Source organism: Fringilla coelebs (assembly GCF_963513975.1).
Source record: "Fringilla coelebs genome assembly, chromosome: 2".
NCBI classification, from domain to species: domain Eukaryota; kingdom Metazoa; phylum Chordata; class Aves; order Passeriformes; family Fringillidae; genus Fringilla; species Fringilla coelebs.
Window position 1 is genome coordinate 84,180,630 of NC_140029.1, and position 19,083 is coordinate 84,199,712.

At 39.3% G+C, this 19,083-nt stretch overlaps 2 protein-coding genes across 8 annotated transcripts in view; both read right to left on the reverse strand.

The window, feature by feature from the left end:
* Positions 1-2,702: 2,702 nt before the first annotated feature.
* CCDC89 (coiled-coil domain containing 89) lies at positions 2,703-3,721 on the reverse strand (the record flags this gene model as incomplete). Its single annotated transcript, XM_084201035.1, is given in 2 exon segments — positions 2,703-3,160; positions 3,163-3,721. Coding segments are annotated over 2 exon segments (1,017 nt in total).
* Positions 3,722-6,681: 2,960 nt separating this feature from the next.
* SYTL2 (synaptotagmin like 2) overlaps positions 6,682-19,083 on the reverse strand; it is a 54,269-nt gene continuing 41,867 nt past the window's right edge. For 5 of the 7 annotated variants that reach the window (XM_084227047.1, XM_084227048.1, XM_084227049.1 and 2 more), the window contains 11 exons: positions 18,957-19,010; positions 17,377-17,424; positions 16,208-16,302; positions 14,585-14,704; positions 13,409-13,578; positions 12,682-12,784; positions 12,097-12,267; positions 11,671-11,749; positions 10,668-10,767; positions 9,699-9,904; positions 6,682-8,583 (listed from right to left, as the gene is read on the reverse strand). In XM_084227047.1, coding sequence (XP_084083173.1) covers positions 8,438-8,583; positions 9,699-9,904; positions 10,668-10,767; positions 11,671-11,749; positions 12,097-12,267; positions 12,682-12,784; positions 13,409-13,578; positions 14,585-14,704; positions 16,208-16,302; positions 17,377-17,424; positions 18,957-19,010 — 1,292 coding nt within the window. In that variant the 3' untranslated portion in view covers positions 6,682-8,437. The remainder of the gene's footprint in view (positions 8,584-9,698; positions 9,905-10,667; positions 10,768-11,670; positions 11,750-12,096; positions 12,268-12,681; positions 12,785-13,408; positions 13,579-14,584; positions 14,705-16,207; positions 16,303-17,376; positions 17,425-18,956; positions 19,011-19,083) is intronic. The other 2 variants (XM_084227050.1, XM_084227051.1) reach the window with 2 other exon arrangements.

Below are 19,083 nucleotides of genomic sequence, written 5' to 3' on the forward strand. Positions count from 1 at the left end.
GTACTTTCAGGCCTAAACAACGAGAAGAGAAGTCCGTGAAGGAGCGAGCAGCCAACTAGCTGTTAGGGATCTCCAGGTGTTAGAAGGACAAATGAATTGTCACTAGAATTGCCTTGTTAAGGTTTAGGGCTCAACGTGTTTCAGTGACCTCAGACCTAGGGGGAGGTTAACAAAGCTTGGGAAGAAGGATGTACTGCTGATAGTGGACACAAAGAATGCAGAATTTACGGGCCACAAGGACATCAAGCAGAACTCCCACGATAAGGAATAAATTAATAAACCCAACTCGGCAACTGTGTAAATCAGTTCCAACTGGGTAAAACATAATTCCAGCAGGGGGATATCCCAACTACCAACTCATGGACTACCGACCCCAAAAAAAGAGAAAGATTGAGCATGCAAACTAATTAGCAAGAGAAATCATTAACTGATAGAATACTAATTAATAAGAGAATTAGGTAACTCATAGCTTGTAACACCAATTCCCTTGTTTGGTAAAGCGTATAAATAGTAAAAAGTTTTGATAGTCGGTGTGTTTGATTTGTGGAATACCACCAAGCACCCAGGCTTGTGCAACTCTGAAAAAAATGAATGTCTCACATGTGTAATTATTGGCTTGTTGCACACCAGGTAACAAATCTGATTTTTGTGGGCAGCAGGGTGACAGGTGTGGGAGGCTGGGGGTGTGAGGGGAGACGTGTGGTTTGGGTGAGGAGAGGTGTGTAGGAAATGTGGGTTTGCAGGAGTGATGGGGAGTGAAGAAGGGAATGGGGGGCAGTGACAGGGGGTTTGTGTCTGAGGCAGTAGGGGGGAAGGTCTCTCTCATGTAGCCATTGCCAAAGGGGATGTCCCTGAAGAGTGCAGAATGTGGCGTCTTTCCCACCACACCCCAGGGCTGTGGCTGGGCAGAGGCCAGTGGGGCCATTCTGTCACACAGTTGAGCGGGTGTCCTCTGCTCAGATTTAGAGCATTTGGGCACCTGGTTCCAGAGTCCCTTGCAGTGACCAGAGGGATACAAGTGCTCCTCATTGTCAATGGACTAATTCAAACAGAGCAGCCAGCTCTCAGACCAGGGGCACAGTGTGTAATGCCAGTCAGTTGTGGTTTACACTGTAGCTGCCAGCACTGAGATTAATGAAATGTGTGTGTGGGGGGGTGGGCACCTCAGAGCAGGGGAGTATGGTAAGAAGTAGGAGAATGTGACCTGTGGAATAACACTTGTAGGAGCCAGGATCAGAAGAAATGCTGTGGTTCATCACACAGCAGGTAGTGGAGCAATACTTCTCACCTGGCTTTGCATGGGTTCAAGGGCAGTCCAGAGAAGTTCAGAAGAAAGGCTGCTAGCAGCTGCTGCTAATGTAGAGTCAGAATCACATAATGGTTGGGGTTTAACTGGACCCTAAAAATCACCTAGTTCCAAACCCCCAGCCTTGAGCTGGTAAACCTTTCATTAGACTAGGATGCTCAGAGCCCCATCAACCTCACACTGAACATTTCCAGGGATGAACACTTCCTCTAGGAAGCCTGTGCCAGAGCCAGAAACCACATCTGGTTCAGCCAGTCCTTGAGATGAGCTGGTCATTGGCCTCCAGACCTGCTGCTTCCCGTCATTTCTGTAAATGATCTCAATGGATACCAAGTCTGGTACCATGCTGCAGCTTATGGATACTCAGGACCAAGAAATACTCACTATCTTTCCTAAATTCTTGAGTTATCCCAAGACAAAAGCATGTGGCAAAGAATTTGAGGTACTCGGGAGGCAGCTGCCTACAGCCTACGTGGGGGATGCTCTTTGGCACCTCATGGTGGTTGTTTTGGGGTTTTTTTGTTGGAGACATAAAGAGCAGAGCTGAAATTCAGCAGCAAAAATCTTCCTTCTTGCCTAGGAGACTAGCAAGAGAGAGTGGGAGATCTCTGGATCCCACAGTGCTGACAGGAAAGATTTTTTTTTTGTCAAAAGCTGCCAGACGTGCATAAAATGGAAGATTTTTTTTCATGAAACAGCTAAAACCAGGAAAAAAACCCTGGTGGAACATCTAGAACATCATCTGGTTCCAAAGAACAGATTGAAATAACCCAAAAGTCTTTACAATTTATTCTGAGCTGAATGGGGATATGAATACTACTTTGGCATTAAATAGGGTTTAAATGACTGCAGAAACCTGTAAGACTACTAGAAAAAGAGTAATTTGCTTGAGAATCAGTTGTCGTATTATATTATTGGATTACCGGTTAAGTTCCTGAATTTTGAGAATTGCAGAGATATTGCAAGATAGGATTTTCTTGGAGCCTCAGAGCCTCTTACATTCCCAGCCTCTGTTGAACTTCAAAGCAGAATCAAATACAAAAGGCTAAGAGTCTGGGCTTTTGGTCATCTTGAAAAATAAAAGGGTTTTAACTGAAAAAAAAAATGAAAACCTATGATTCAGCAGAGGTTAGTACTAAATAAATCAAATTCATATTTTATGTTTTCCACTCTAATCATTCATGTTCAATGATCCATGTTCAGATTTAAGAGTGTAGTGATTTACTTTCATAAAGGCGTAATGACAAAAAGGCTACAGAACTGTCAGTGGAGGAGAGTTTAAGCTGGTGAGGACAGTATAAAGAAGCCAGAGGATGGTCCCATGGAGAGGAACAAAATTCAGGTGTGTGTTACCACAGAGGCACCTGTTGAGAGGAGAACAGAGAAAAAACTGCAGTTATGCAACAAAGTGATGGAGTTTGATGTTCAGAGCTCTCTCTTTAGTCAGCAAATCCATACTGTGCTTTCTGTAAGCATCAAACTGCAGCAGGAGCTCGTTGTATGCCTGTTTGCTGCATTCTAGGTGTCCTTGGAGCTCTTGAACCTTCAGATCTTTGTCTGCTGCCTCTTTCTTGAGGCCCCTTCCTGCTCTCTGCATGGCTTCCTCCACAGTCTCTAGCTTCTCCTCCAGCTTCTGAATCTCCTGCTCCTTATCTTGCAGAGCTTTGCTCCTCTCCATGGCCAGGTTCAATAGCTGCTCTTTCTCTTCATGTGTCCTTTCCAGCTTGGCCTGAAGCTCCCTGCCCTGAGCCCTCTGCTGGTTCTCAGCCCTTGCAGCAGCTTGTTGGTACCTCTCCTGTAGGAGCTGCAGCTGCTTCTCCAGTGAATCCACCTCCTTGGTGTAGGCATCTGCTATTGGCTCTGAGCTTCCAGCAGCTCCTCTCGCTCCTGGGCTCTGTGGCTCTCGGAAGTGTATTTCTCCTGCAAGGAGCATAACTGCTGTGAGAGCTTCCTGGCCTGGGCAACCAGCTGGAGCACTTCAGCTTCCTTCTCCCAAACAGCCTGGCTGAAGAGTGCTTCCCTGTCCTGCCACAGGCACTTCTTCTCCTCCCACAGCTGCAGGTTCTGTTTTTTGTGTTCATTTTTGAACTGGATTGTCTTTTCATGGTTTTTAACCAGATCCATGAAACACCCCTCCAAATACTGAATACGCTGGGTTTGGGTTTTAATTTTCACAGCATCCTCTCCCCTCAGTTTCTCCAGCTCCATGTTGAGCTGCTCCAGGTCTCTGCAGCGTTTGTGTATGTCATCCACTTTCTTCTTCAGTATAGAGACAAGATGATGATGCTGTTCTAGGTGTGAAAGCAGTAGCACCTCCTCACTCTGCTCCTTAGAGCTCTCACAGAATTCCTCCAAGCTTTTTGTCAGATCTTGCACATCTTTGCCTATCTCTGGATCACCTGTGGAGTCGGCCATACCTGCTCCTGTCTCCTAAGCCATGGAACACCTTTCTCATGCAAATACAAGATAAAATTTTATAGCGGCTGCTTCTGTTAGTGAATTCAGCATAATTAAACAGTGCCCAGTGGTTGTGTGGCCAACACTGCTGCCATAAACTGGTGGTGTTTCTCTGGAAGTCAGAGAAACTGATGTGGGGGAACAGGACCTCCCAAAATCAATGTCAGCCAGCAACTACACAGGCCTGCTGCCCTCCCCCTCTTCTGGTTCAGAGTCAGGCCCACTGAGACTTAAGGATGCCAGACTCCGTGAGCAAAAGCAAAGAGTGTGGGCTTAGTATTTATGCAAGCCTATTCATTTGCTGATGACTAGCTTAGCTAATTATTCCTTCTCGAGGCACTGCTGTTGTAGCTACAAGAACTACTATTATATTTAGGTAAAAAGCTTGTAAGTGATAAAGCTGTAAATAATTCCTTACGCAATCCTTTTCCTCTGCCTTTATTTTCTCCTGCAGCTCTGTATTGTAACTGCAAATAAAACACAGAGGGTTACGTCAAACTTTTAATTGATTTACAAGATTTCATTGCTAGCTAAAAATAACTGAATAGCCTTATCCTGTGCTTAGAGATTTATGAATCAAGTAAAAGACCTATACTATCTTAATAAATAGTGAATGCTCCGTTATACAAAGCCTTTGTGCCTGGAGAAATAGTTCCTCAACTGAGTTTTCACACTGATCTGCTGGAATAATTTAGACATGTAATTTTTAAAATCTGGTTCTTTATTTAAAAATAAGGAAAATATTTCTTTTACATCTGCACCAAAATGATTATTGGTGCTGAATCACACAGCATGCTACCCAGACATTTGAAAAATTAGCCTGCAACTCATCTGCAAGTTTTTCATTTGGACACAGACCTGAAACAGCACATGAAACAGCACACTGATAATCAGGTTTTGTGAATTCCTGGGCTTTGACTAGAGGTAAAGATAGGATGTGGGAAGGAGCCAGATTAAAGTAAGGATGAAAGATAATGTACAACAAAAATGAATAAATACCTATGAAGCACAAAGAATTTCAGAGCTGTGTAGTAGCGACTGCAGTACAAACACCAGCTCTGCCTCCACCATCCTGCACTCTCTCACTACTGTTGCTACCTTGGATCCTTTGCAAATAATGGAGTGGAGGGGGAAGGACTGAAAGGTTTAGGCCATTCAGTGGAAATACAATGAAGAGCAGGGTTTAAGAAGAGAAAACTATTTTCTTACCAGGTATTTTCTTCCTGCTGTCTGTTTGTTGTCTCTCCTATTGTGAGGTTCTGTTTCCATAGAGGTACAATGCTGAATCCAGTCACTCCAGAGCTCATGACCTCATCCAGGCTGCTTGGAGCCAGGCCAGCCCCACCAGGGTGGCTGAAAGAGCTGGCAGTGTTTCTTAGCAAACAAACATTGCTGACACTCTCAAAAGCACCCAGATTTGGAAAGGAAAGAGAATTTCCACAAGCTTGAAGAACTCCTCGTTCTCAGCTTACATCCTGCACATGCCAGAATCAGAATAGCAGGCTCTGACCTCAGAACACACTGAAGGTCCATGGAAAGTAAAGACAGACCTTGCCCCGAACAATTCACAGCTTTATTTAGCAGCTAATAAAAATTTGGCCAACAGGATATGGAAGGGAAAAATAAATGCAACTGGAAGAAAAAAGTCAGCGCAGGCTTTGCTGAATCCTCTGGAAAGGGATACAAAGGAGCAAGAAGAGAGTGCTGTGGGTAAAGACATGAAGCACACAAAAGAAGGAGGGCACAGGACAGGTTTCAAAATGGGTGAAACCAAAGCAACGGGAGTTGCTGCACCAACTCAGGTTTGCAGCCTTACTTGCAGCAATGGGAGGTTTCTGAACACAGAGAACAAAAGGAGAGCTGGGACTTTAAAGTCAGGTTTATAGCAAGTGAAAACAGTGTAATTTAGAAGATATACACATATGTGTATATATGCATATACACACATATGTGCTAAAAAGAAAAATAAATCATGGGCTAAAAGAAAGATGAACTTGTAACATGAAGGGGAAGAGAGGAAGGAACTGTTGTGTTTCTCCAGACAAGAATGAATACATAAAGATATTTTAGGAGTGTGGCTGTTTTGATTCTTGATTCCAGTTCACCTTTATGGCAAAGCTTAGCTATTAATTTATCAAATTGCCCTTTAATGAGTAGCTAATAACACACTTTTAAAATTTTGGTTATGGATGACTAAAGGCTTTCCCTTTGCCTTGAGAACAAAGTAAATAGTTTCTTGAAACTTTTCGTCTTAATCAACTTCCCAATTCACATTTCTCTGTCAGCATATTATCATACTACTATGAAGTTAGGGATTCTGTACATGATGAAAGGTATTAAAAATGGGGAGGAAGTTTTGTACTTAAGGGACAGTTTTTGTTACTTGTCTCAGTTTCTTGGTAAACCTAGATGAGTACCTAGTACCCCTATGTCATTAGTTAATCAAACTAGTTAATTACAAGTGCAATATGCAAATAAATCTTGCATTCGTGTTCAGGTAGCTTTTCAAAATTTGGGGTTTGGTCTATTAGTGAGGTGATACACAGACTCTTTTGAGATACTAGAAAAATTCTGTGTCAGTCTCTAGGAGGACTAAAAGAATAACAAGACACAGAATGTCTTCTACTTTTTCAGAAGACAAGGAGATTGTCACTGTAACAAAATAAACATTTTATTTTGATAGCAGGGAAGTTTAGGTATAAAAATTTGGTAGAGTATAGAAGACAGCAGATTACATGACATTTGTGACCCACTGTTGAGCAGCCCTTCAATAGTGACTTCTGAGTCAGTTTCTGGCTTTAAGAGTCCTGCAAATTTGGAGGCAAAACACAGGCAGGTCCTACAAATGTGGAGCCTTAAGACACCATCTCTACAATTGAACCTAAAGCTGATTTGACTTCACAATGTATTTGGAGCTTCACAGGAGATAAAACTGCAACAGAACCATTAATTCTGTGAAACTGTAGGTCATGTTCACAGCAACCTATGCTTTTCAGAAAAATTTATTCATAAAGGGAGTGAATACAAATAAATTAGGTGCCTCTTCTTTTTCAGAATCACCATCCTTTCTGGAGTGACTCCTCAAGAATATAGAATCAAAGCAGCAGCTGTACCATTTTGGTAAAAAGACATTGTTCTGAAATGCCATGTGCATGTGTTCCCTAGTCAAAAAGTGTTTTGTATGTGTCTGGCAGAGTGGAAGCAGTAGCAGTTACCAATCTCATACAAAACACCTGAAGCAGGAAGATATCAAAGACTGGCAAACTGCTTTTGACACTTTTGAACTCCACAGATTGCCTGGCTGATGAGAGAGAAAGTGGGTTCCCTGGAAGGTTGAAGAGCATCTTTCCTTTTTTTCTGTTCATAGTGTATAATAAATACCAAGTAGCATTTAGATTTCTGTTATTAAATCAAGCAATTGTGTTAGAGCTGTGAAAAGCTCCCTTCTCCCCTCTAATTGAAGTGAAAGATTTCACCAGCTTTTAGACTTAGCTGGAGTAAATAACTGTACATTTATTTTCAAAAATGTTTTCTGTCTGCATTTTGTTATATTGCATGCTGAATGGCTAACATAAACCACTAGAATTTTATAAAAACTGAATTCCTATTTAGTTTAAATAGGCTGCATTTATTTAAAAAAAGAAAACAAAAGGAATTTATTTTGTATTTCATGTATTTATCTACCAGTAGCATGCATTTCTACAAGTTAAAAAACTCCAGTCTTATTTCCCATGCCTCAAAACTAAGCAAAGCCCACCACAGTCCTCCCAGTCTCCTAACGGTGGCGCTGAAGCACAGGTAAGTTCACTTCTTGCGAAAAAACCCAAACTAATGGATACAGGTACAAACAAGTGCACTTTGGAGAAAAAATCCCCAACGTCCTTGTCAGCACTAAAATTGGCACATTTAGATCCTTTTGAGTAGCACTGGAATGAAAAAAGTTTCACCTTCACATCTTCAGCACTTAAGACTAAGTATTGTATGCTAGCAAGATGATTAACACATATAAAGCAAACCTTTTATAACCCTGATTTTTTACAGTACATTGGAACTAAGTCCTCTGCACCTTGTAGAACAGGACATCAACAGTACCACTTCATGCCATAATTCTTCATTGGGGAAGAAACTTTCATGTCCTAGAAATGTACAATTACAACTAGAGGAACTTTCAAAAAACTAAATTCTTCATGCCCATATTCCATGCTGGTGAGACCTAACATGGCATAATGAGGATACAAATACATAACAATGAGCTTTAACACTAATGCTGCTGTCTTATCAGTAAGACTTCAGGAACAATCCAAGCAATGTACAGAAACGGTTGACTTGCACTTATATTTCTGCTGGTTATTTGGATCATTTAAGGGATCAGAAATGCCTCAGTTAGACAACACAGTCATCCAGGTATCACAGCTACCTCTAACACTGGGTTCTGTAAGCACCTTCTTTCTTGTTTTCAGTGAATAAGAAATTTTAAAATCCCTACAATTTACATAACAATCTGCAAGCAGATGTTTGAAATACAAAGTGACATCTGACAGCACAAAACCAGAACAGTAACAGAGCAGAAGCTGTCAAAAAAGCTACTACTGTGTTCCTCTTCCAAGTTCCACCCCCATGCTTTCAATTTAATTCCCAAGGTTTCTTTTTGACACTAACAAATAAAAATCCACCTTATTTTGTCAATTTTGCAACCATCAGCATCCTGAGAGGTAGTGTATCTTCTATCCAGGTGTTTGGAGAGTTCATCATCTTCTCCCAAAGGGCAGTTTCATCTGAAGTAGAATCCATCCAATCTACCATAGTTCCATAGCTTTTGCCTACAAAAATATTAATTTTAAGAGGAAAATTACTTAATCTGCTGCAGACTTAAGCACAGACAATCAAATTTGCATGCTCTAAAATGGTTATATCTCCTCAGGTAGCTGACCTAGTGCTTTGGAGATCCAGTTCTACCTTTTTACTCTTGAGCAATTATGTCAAATACAATTAACAACAGTTTCACACAAATTTTGTCATCTTTGTCCAGATTTTTTCCTTTTTATCCTTGGTCTTTTTGTCACAATCGCAAGGAAAAAAATGCCAATTGCCCATACATCTGAGAAGGTTTAACAATAAAACTGGGTACTGATTTTGTACTGAAATGCAACCTTGGGTACTCTAAAATTCAAATTAAGATTTATTATTATCATTTGTAATTTAGGTTATTCTGGTGAGCCTTGCAAGAAAATAATTTGTGAAAAGTAGCTTGTACATTGCATTTCTTGAGAAGACTCCAAACACATGCTCCCCTCAGATCAGAGAGCAGAATGAAAGGGACAAATAGAAGAACTGTATGCATTTCCTGTTGCTTATCTGCATGTCTTACATTGCCCTTATGCTAAAAACTTGTTTGCATTTATAATTTTTCCAATTCAGTATCTTCCAATCTTATCCTGCATTCCTGATCTATCCTTTTATTTCCGCCCACTGCTGTCTTTACACTATTTTTTTGCATGAGTAAGTTTGCAAGACATTATCAGATTTCAGGTGCAGGAATACCATAATTTTGTACTTTAAACAGTACCAAATACAATGTATGGCCAGACAAAGGTTTGTTTTTAATATTTCTGCTTGTCAGTCATCCTAACCCTCCTAACATGACTATTATTTACATTTCAGGATATGTTCTGAAGAGTAGGTACGTTGCTGAATGAAACTGGAGGAGAGGAGAGGGGAGAGGGGAGAGGGGAGAGGGGAGAGGGGAGAGGGGAGAGGGGAGAGGGGAGAGGGGAGAGGGGAGAGGGGAGAGGGGAGAGGGGAGAGGGGAGAGGGGAGAGGGGAGAGGGGAGAGGGGAGAGGGGAGAGGGGAGAGAGGAGAGGGGAGAGGGGAGGAGAGGAGAGGAGAGGAAAGACTACTCTGTAGATTAAGTATTAATGCAGTGATTGTCAGTACCTGTTCCAAGGCCTATCCGGAGGCCTCCCAGAAAGTGGTTTGCTAGTTTGTTGTGATCCCAGACTGTGAGTTCTATGCAGGCTTCTTTCAAATCTTCTGGTCTAAAGCCATCATAGACCATGGTGTGGTTGAATACCGGGTTTGTAGTTTTCGTAATCGTCCTTGTTTTCTGGCGACTTTTTCTGCTGGTGTCTGGAAGAACGGTACTTCAGGGAGAAAAAGGAGAAAAAGCACTGTCAGTTTGCACTTGCACAGCACAGCCTGCATTAAACATACTGAAAAGGCAAAAGCTTCTGATTAACTGTGTTTTGCATGGTAAAACAGGACTGAAGATACAGTGCTTTACAGAGATGGTGTGAAGGGAGATATTCTCAGCCCCTTACTGGCAGCAGGTATCCACCCTTGTGCTTCAGAGGACGGAAGGGCAAGTCAGGTGGGGAAGAGGCACAAGTGGTTTTATTTGCTGTGTTATCACTGATGACACTGAAACAATTTGTTGCTACCAGAGATTTCCCCAACCATCTTGTTATTCTTGTCTCTTCACTTTTTTTGTCTCTATGTGGAAAGGAAGGGGGAAGAAATCCAACTATGTATTCACACTATTACACCATTTCATTCTTCTGTCTCCTCCCAAAATTTGCTAAGCTAAACCATGTTTTGCACAAACATGCTTTGCTTAAATGTGAATAAAAGCCAGAACAGTTTGACTAGTCCTTCCAAGTGACTGAGAGACAAAACCAAAGTGTAATAATGACACAGAAAGCTCTCCCAGTAAGTTTTACTTGGTGGTACATACTTAGCATCTGGAAGCTGTAAACTATGCAGGACAATTTGGACTACAATAAAGGAGAATCAGAAAGCAATTCGGTGTTCTTTCAATATGAATGTAGAAAAAGAAGATGCAATTAGAAAGCAGAATGGTAGCATTATTAGGCTACCATGTTGTATGACTTCAACCACAATTCTTACCATTTAATAAAAGAGTTGAGCCTATTGCCTCTCAGAAGAGGGAGGTTATGGCATTCCTTCACCCAGATGTGGACCTCACCAGTAGATAGAGTCTTCTTTCCTGAAAAAAAAAAAAAATCTGCTTAAGCAGATGGCTTTTAAAGGTATTTTGTCTGATGCAGCAGTTCTTGCCCATTTGAAGAGGTGATATGGACTTGTTATCTCATATCTTAAGTCAACATTGCACTCTGTACTCTGGAAGTTGAAATCTTCATCCCATCAAAGTCCTACAAGATCACATCACGTCTGCATTCCTACAATGACTTTTCTTCTGTTACAAATAAGCAAACACATGCCACTGGTCTTCTCTTCCCAAGACTCCTAGATAAACAGATCAGCTTGTCCACAGTCTATGTGATGTTAGCATTTATTGCTGCTTGTACTTTCAAATAAGCTCTTTTATGCTCTTAATGTATTTGGTCCTTACTGACTGTCTGTCTGGATTAAAGACCTGACCTGACTTCACTCTCAGATTGGTCGACTATCTGTTGCCAGACAAGATTAAACCAAACTGATCAGATTGCTATAAATTTCTGCTTTCTAAATACTTGCTGTTACTTCCTACACCTAGTATTGCTTGAAATTCTGTGTGTTGCCATTAGCACATCACAGCATCAGCCTGATGATTTATAATCTCTAAAATTATTGAGAAAACAGAATTTTGTTACACGTACATATTGCATTATAAATCTTAGATTATGACAATGAGGTAATTTCTTCATCAGTAACATTAAAAACAACAAAATATCTCAAAATAGTCTTTGGGGTTCTAAACTGTATTCACAATCAGAGTGACTTAGTCCTCTAGGAAGAAAACAGAAAACTTTTATGTTGAAAGAACCTGTCTGAAGTGAATGACAAACATTAAACAAGGTTTGGGTTTTCTTTAATTAAAAAAAAAAAAAAAAAAAAAGGACAAAACGACCAAAGGCTTGATGAACCCAAGCAAAGCAGCAATACTTACCTCCAATTGGACGTGGGACATATTGGAGGGCTAATTTCATCTCCCCTCTGTTTTCTAGATTAAGAGTTATTGCTGAAGTCTGAAATGGAAAAAAAAAAAAATTAAACTAAACATCTGATATCAACACATCTGATATTGCCCCATATCCTCAGAAGGTTTGCTCCATATTTGGTTAACAAGTGCCTTCAGATTTCTAATGCAGCAATATGACAACAAGAAATACTTTGAAATTCCTAGTCCTTAGACTGTGAGAAAGTTTCTCCTACTGTAAAAGCTAGACTACAAGACATCTCAGAACTGTATTTCTGTTTACCAGTGTATTTTTTATTATAATCAGCATAAAACCCACAGAACACACAAAACCAAGCCTAAATAATGACTTGGTTTTGCACTTACACAGCAGAAAATGCAAAACAGTCAACCTACCCTTGGCTTGAGAGGAAACCAGCTGATTTGCTTACTGGATGGATCATTCCAGTCCCAAGCTCCTAAATCCAACTCCACTTCACCAAGGAAGCTATTCCTACCAAAGGTATCATTGTGCCAGACAGAGATATTGAGACTTTGATTCTTTAGGAGCTCCTTCTCAATTTTATACTGCCAGGAAGAAGTCAGAAAAAAAAAAAATTAAGCTGAATTTTTACCAATGCTGTGTCAGAAAGTGATACTGTTAGAAAAAAAAATCTGTGTTTATTCATCCATAACTGCCCACTTCTGCATTTCGGAAAGCAAAAAAAATCACAATAAAACCCAACTATTTCATTTTTATTTCTGTCATCTTAAGGTCATACATGGCTCATGTTTGTTTACAAGAAGTATAAAACCACCAGTGTTCTTAATGCTGGATCCAGAGACAACTGCAGAGAACCTATCAGTGGAAGCACACAGCCAGCTCTGCAGAGCAATCCCTCTGATGCTAATGTCCCTTTTGAGTGCAATGTGCCTAAAAGCTGAGGTTCCTCACACACCATACATACACTATATTATTTCCAGTAATAGTTTGATAAATACCCGCAGTATTTCATTATAGACTGGATTAAAAGTTTTCTTTTTGATAGATGTCTTCCGTTTGCCCAGTCTGTATTTCTCTGGAAGCAGGTAGGTCTTTACATACCTAAAATTTAGACAGGGTTGTTAGAAGATTTAAAACATCCCCAAAAACCCAAAAAACCCAGAACCCTTTCGAACTTCATCTTCCAAAATACACAATATTTGCTCACAAAGTAAAATAAATCCCCTTGAGTAGACATGAGTAGACATTATGTTAGTCAGCTTGTATATTTAAGAACTACAGCAGTGGTGGTGATGTATAAAACATCACTTTCTTATAATACCCTACTCCTAGGGAAAATCTGTTGAAATGCCTCCTCAGCACATGAAAATACAGAATATGTACCTGTAGCAGGCCCAAATATCATATTTATAGGTGCTAATCCTACTGAAAACATATCAAAGTGGTATTTACCATCTGAAAAGTGGCATTTGAAAACACAATTTGATATTCTTAAAAGTTTTAATTTCCTATGTTAATACATATACACACACCAATTTATAAAGTCAGTTCTATAGTCAATCAGAGTAAAAAAAAAAAAAAACCACAAAGCACATTGTAGCCTCTTCATCTATTTCTTGGTGCTTAACTCCAGCAGGTTAGAGAGACTGGAATACCCCAACAGTTTTCATTTCCACATTAAAAGAAAAAAATCTATTAGAAAATAAATGCATCCTGTGTACTTACGGGTCTGAACGCTGTCGCTTAACATCTGCCACTGCCAGGTCTTTACACTGGCAAATAAAGATGTGGAGCTCGTTCAGCTGTTCCACATAATCAATGGCAAACTGAATGTTCCCCTTCACTTCCACATTGCCAAAGTCTGCACTGTAGATGCTCATTAGGCTGCCACTCACCTGCAGGGTACAGAGGAGAAATATTTTCCAGATATTGCATTTCACAAGGTACCTCAGGATCAGGGTAGAAATTGTGCTCAGGATTCAGACAGTAAAGAAAGCAACTGCATCTCTCTAGGTGTAATAATAAAATGTAATGGACACTATTATACAAGCTTCTCAGCAAGCAGATTAATAAAAAGAAAGATATTTGGAAATCAAAGGTGTTTGGCCAGGATTCTTACCAAAAAAATTGAATGGGTTTAGTGCATTGAGATAGAAGAAATTAAATTATAGGATGCTGTAGAAATGAAGATTGCCTGTGCTCAGATCCTTGAAATATTACTTCTAAATCTACTCAGCTCATCTTCCTTGCAGCAAGTAGAGCCTAAAAGTTTAGGACAATAGACCTTCTTAAAATACTAACAAAAAGATTAACAGATAAAGTCTATATGGCTGAATTATGCACATAAATGTGTAACTAAATACAACACTGAAAATGAAATACTAAATCCAGAGAAGAAATATGTGTGCATATATATATATTTTTTTTTTTTTTTTAATCTCAACATCGTTCCCCAAAATTCTTTTTTTCTTATTCAAATTCCACATAAACCAATGACTTGGTTAGCTGGTTGGCTCAACTACACACCTGATATACCAATAATATCTCTCGCTTTGACTTATCTTTCTCTCCTTTCTCCTTTTCTAAATGTTTGTTCTATATTAATTGTTCCTCATTTTCAGATACAAATGTAAGCTCTAAGGGTAAAATCCATGTCTTTGTTCAGAGCCCTGAACAAGCTCCAATGTATTACTAGGAAAAAAATATATAAATCTATTTAATTTTACTTTACTTGCTTCAGGCAATTCCATGGAAGGAATTATGTTCATATAACATAAGTGGAAAGAAGGAGACAGAGATGGCAGGAAAATAAAGATACAATGAATGAGAAAAGAGACAAAACAATATTGGAGAAATTAGCAAAAGCAAAGTGCCTTTAAAATAATGCTTTGGTTTACATACAGAGGATAAGGAGGCCATGCCAGAGGAGCTGCTAAGATTGGTTAGAGAGCTGGGACTCTTCTTGATTCTGCCAAAGGAATAACTGCTTTCTGATGCTGTATCTGTCTCTCTGTCATCACTCTACAAAAACATCACAGAAAGAAAGTCTGTGTACGTTCTTTATAGTCACAAGGAAAATTAAAAAACAAACAAACAGAATTTTAATGCAGGTCGAGACTCTGTGGACGTCTGAATTTAAATTCCCTTGTAGTGCAACATGAATAATATTTCTAGAATTAGGTCATGCATTTAAAGTTGAAAGGGAGTTTTTCTGATGAACACCCTACACTGATAATTTTTTAAGCAGCGCTGCAACTAGATTCAGGGGTTTGTTTGTTTGTCTGTTTTAAATCTCAAGCAGCAAAGAAAAATTACAAATTAAGTTTATTTGGACAATTAAACTCAACTTCTCTCTGTCGCTGTCTCATGCATAACCTATGCAATTGATAATGCTCAGTTCTTTTAGCAGCCCTTTCTGTTATATAGTAAATGCTGTCAGTTCGGTGCATCTCTCTTAAGGGCAGCTGGCCAGAAGGTCACATTCAGAGAACAGCCCTGGATGTAGCAAATGGTTTTTGCAAAGTCTTTCTTGCAAGAGGGAAGTGGGGCTTTGCTTTTCCATGAGGGAATTGCAGCTTTTGTTTCTTGGTCATTATCAAGTTATGTAACTCACAAGCCCATTCTTTCTCAATGCTACTTCTTCAATAAAGAATTGATTACCCTTCCCACATTTGCCTTCCTATGCAAGCTGTTACGGACAACTTCATCTTCCTGTTGTATTCCATGCAGGAACAATTTACAAGGTCTCCCTGCTCCTTCAAACAGTTTTGAACTGATGTCATAGATCATCTCATAACAGATACATGGTTAGTAAACAACAGTTTCCACATATATTAAGAAAATAGTTATTTATATAAATAAACATTTAGCATATAAAGGCATTTTAAATTTGCTTATAAAATCTGGTTATATCTATTCTGTTAAGTAAAAGCAGACCAGGATTTTTTTCTCTGTTCACAGGTCAACAAGAAGGACTGAATAATGTCCATCCTACCTAGGGCAAAACTTCTTAGAGAAAATTGCTTTGGAGAGTGCTGTTTGGGACTGCGCAAAATAAATCCAGAGAGTGAAGTAACACTTAAGCGGTGTGGATAATCAATCTGGTTACACAGACTCTTTGAAAGACAGAAAAATCCTAAGTCCTCCTACAGGGGAAGGATATATGGTGATTATACCAGGGGGAATTTGCTTTTTAGCTAACCAATGATAGGTTTAGATAAGATACTAGGAAGAAGTTTATCACTGTAATGGCAGTGAGACACTGGCACAGGTTGCTCAGAGAAGTTGTGGAAGTGTTCAAGGCCAGGTTGGATGGAGCCCTGAGCAACCTGGTCTAGTGGAAGGTGTCCCTGCCCATGGCAGGGGGGCTGGAACTGGATAGTCTTTTAAGGTCCTTTCCAAACCAAACCAAACCAAACCAAACCAAACCATTCTGTGATTCTTCTGATATAGGTCTGAAATTTTATTTGCACAGAGTTAATGGCTGGGTACCTGAAACAATAACATTTCAGAGGTGGAGCTTACCTCTTCCTGTAAGAATGATGGTACTGACTTGCTCAGTCCTTTGAGTTTTTCAGGGTTGGAAAATGGTTTATCAGGCTGTGAAGTCACTGTGGAAACTGAAAAGCAGTAATTCAAAAGGCTTAAAAAACGTTTGTACATCAGAACAGTGAGATTCCGCAACAGGACACAGTTAGGAGCAAACCACTTTGGATGAAATACATGCACATGCACAACAGCTTAGATGCAAGGGGTTCCCCTTCCCCCCGCCACAGGACTGAGAGAAGCTATAATTAGGAAGAATAATCTACTTTGGCATTGTCTATAACAGTGACCAACAAACTTTGGCAGGACCGGAAATGTTGCTTGATATGAGGTAGCCTGGGTGCTACAAGCAAATTCTGATCAAAGTGATGAAGAAAATCTTGCAGATTACCTTCTAGATTTTCTTCCTAGAACAAGAATAAGCACACTTGTGCACTAACAATATCGTCACTGACACAAGAATTATCATAATATTCTTAGTGAGAAGTCAAACTTTGTTCTATTTACTCAGTCTATTTAACAGCAATAAGCAAATTTGTGTAAATCAAGCAAATTCTAGACCTGACCAAGGAATTTGCCAGTATTCCTGCTTAATTATAAGATGCATATCTTATTAATGATGCACTTTTTTGCACTCTCTCTCTTCCATACTTGCATACCTCTACTGCAGCTCACTTCTGTGCTCTTTCACTGTACAAAACATAATTGCACAAGCTAGGCTTGCAAAAACCCAGTTTGCAGTAAGCCCATGATCCTCAGATTTTTTCATGCTCAAGCCCCACTTATTTTTAATATTACACAAAGATGAACTGGATACACACTGTGAGATGCATCAACATGATGCAGCAGAAAATGATTTGGCAACAAACAGCCACCTACAGGACCACATATATACTGCATAAAATGAAACACGGCACACAGTGAGATTGTTTGCAAGGTGAGTGAAACTTCTGCAAAGCTTTTGATGTCAAAACTCAGCCAGTGCTCAACAGATCAGTTATTGCCAGTATGCAATTAGATGCAGTACTTAGAGCATGTACCTAGCCCAGATGTGTAACTTGTTAAATGAAAAAGTATTGTTAATGTATTAGTTCAGCTGTGAGAGGACAAGTCTCTCCAGTATCTGCTGGAAGAATCCTATTACTCACTTTCTGTTGCATTTTCAGTCCTCTCTTGATGCTGATCAGGTTTCAGACCTGCTCAGTGCAGTATAAACAGTCACTCAGCAGCACAGTTTTGCAAGGTTATAAATAGCATCAATACACTTTATATGTGGGCTTTTTCTGGTTTTTTTGGTGGTTTTGGGTTTTTTTACTTCCCCAGACCACATGAACATTGTGGGGTTTTTTTCCTTCCAATAGTTAGTAGTGATTTAGGTATTAGGCCTGTATGGGCATTAGGTCTGTTTGATTTTGGTGCATTGTGGAGCCTTTCTCTTCATGCAAATATAAATTCAGAACTAGGGACATGGCTCAGTGGTGAATTTGCCTATGCTGAGTTAAAGGCTGCAATAGATGATCCTAAAGGTTTTCTCCAACCTAAACAATTCTATGATTCTGTTTCTGTCATTTGCATTGCTGTTCTCCTTTGAGGAGACAGATCATGACAAAATATGAGTGTAATATAAGTGTACAAGCTAAAAATCAGTCTTCTTGCTGTTCCAAAACAACAGTCTTTTCAAGAGAACTTGCCTTATTCTGCCTGTACAGCCATCAGTTTGGCTCTGTGTCATTTTTTTGTAACTTCAATCTTAACAAATTAAACTCAAATTTCCCCTGCTCTTTTCAGGCTAGTCTCTACACATTCACACTGAATGCCAAAACAGGCTTTCAGTAGGGATCTCCCACTGAAAAGGAGAGTACAGGATGGTGCTTAAATCCTGTTGCTTTACTGGGTGTTGTAGGTGTTCTAATATGCTATGATTATCCTATTGCTACTATAGGCCACTGGCATGCACAATGCTTTAAAGCATCTAAACCATGAAATAAAAAATACAACTGCACACAACTGTTCTTTTAAAACTGTAGCGCTCCAATGCAGTAAATAAAGAATTGTGTGCTATATTCTACTCTATTCAACATTACTTGATGGTTTTCAATTCTGTTTATTTTCACATGTTCGTGGACCAGGTTTGCGTTTTATTTATCTTAGATTTGGAATTTCTAAAGGTATATAGAAAAATTTAACTGTAAGGTATCTATAATGCACTAATGGACTGATGATATCAACAGTAGCTGATCTAGAAGTTCATCTATTGCTTAGAATAATGCTACTTTATAGGACTAAGGCAGGGATATTAAGAGAGGTTCCTTTCCAATTGAGGTATTCTGAAAGGCGTCTTGCACTAGCAAAAGTCATCTTGGATTTTACAATGCAACGGATAAACAGACAAATTGAATATTTACTGAGGCCAATTTCTTTCAACTGAGCTTGTGTTCAAAGCTCTCTATGATTTCAGTAACTCATAGACTGAATGACTGAAGGCCAAAAGAATACATTGATAAGTGGCACAGTTTCTACAGATACAGGAAGACATAAATATTTCCTTAAGAATAAACACCACAACAGAATTCTACAAAAGCTTTCCAGCCATGCTGAAGTTAACAAAATCTAAAATCATAATATAATTCTTGGTTAAAAAAAACAAAAACAAAAACAAAAACTTCACTAGCAAACAGAGGCCATTAAAAAAGCAACAAACTTCCATGTAGACATAAATGATATTTACCATCTTCAGCACTAAGAACTAATTCTTCCTTTGGTTTATTTATTTTTTCTTTATCTGTTCAAGAAAAATAACACAGTTAGAAACTTTGTTATTCAGTATAAAATGGATGGCAGTGATAATCACAAAA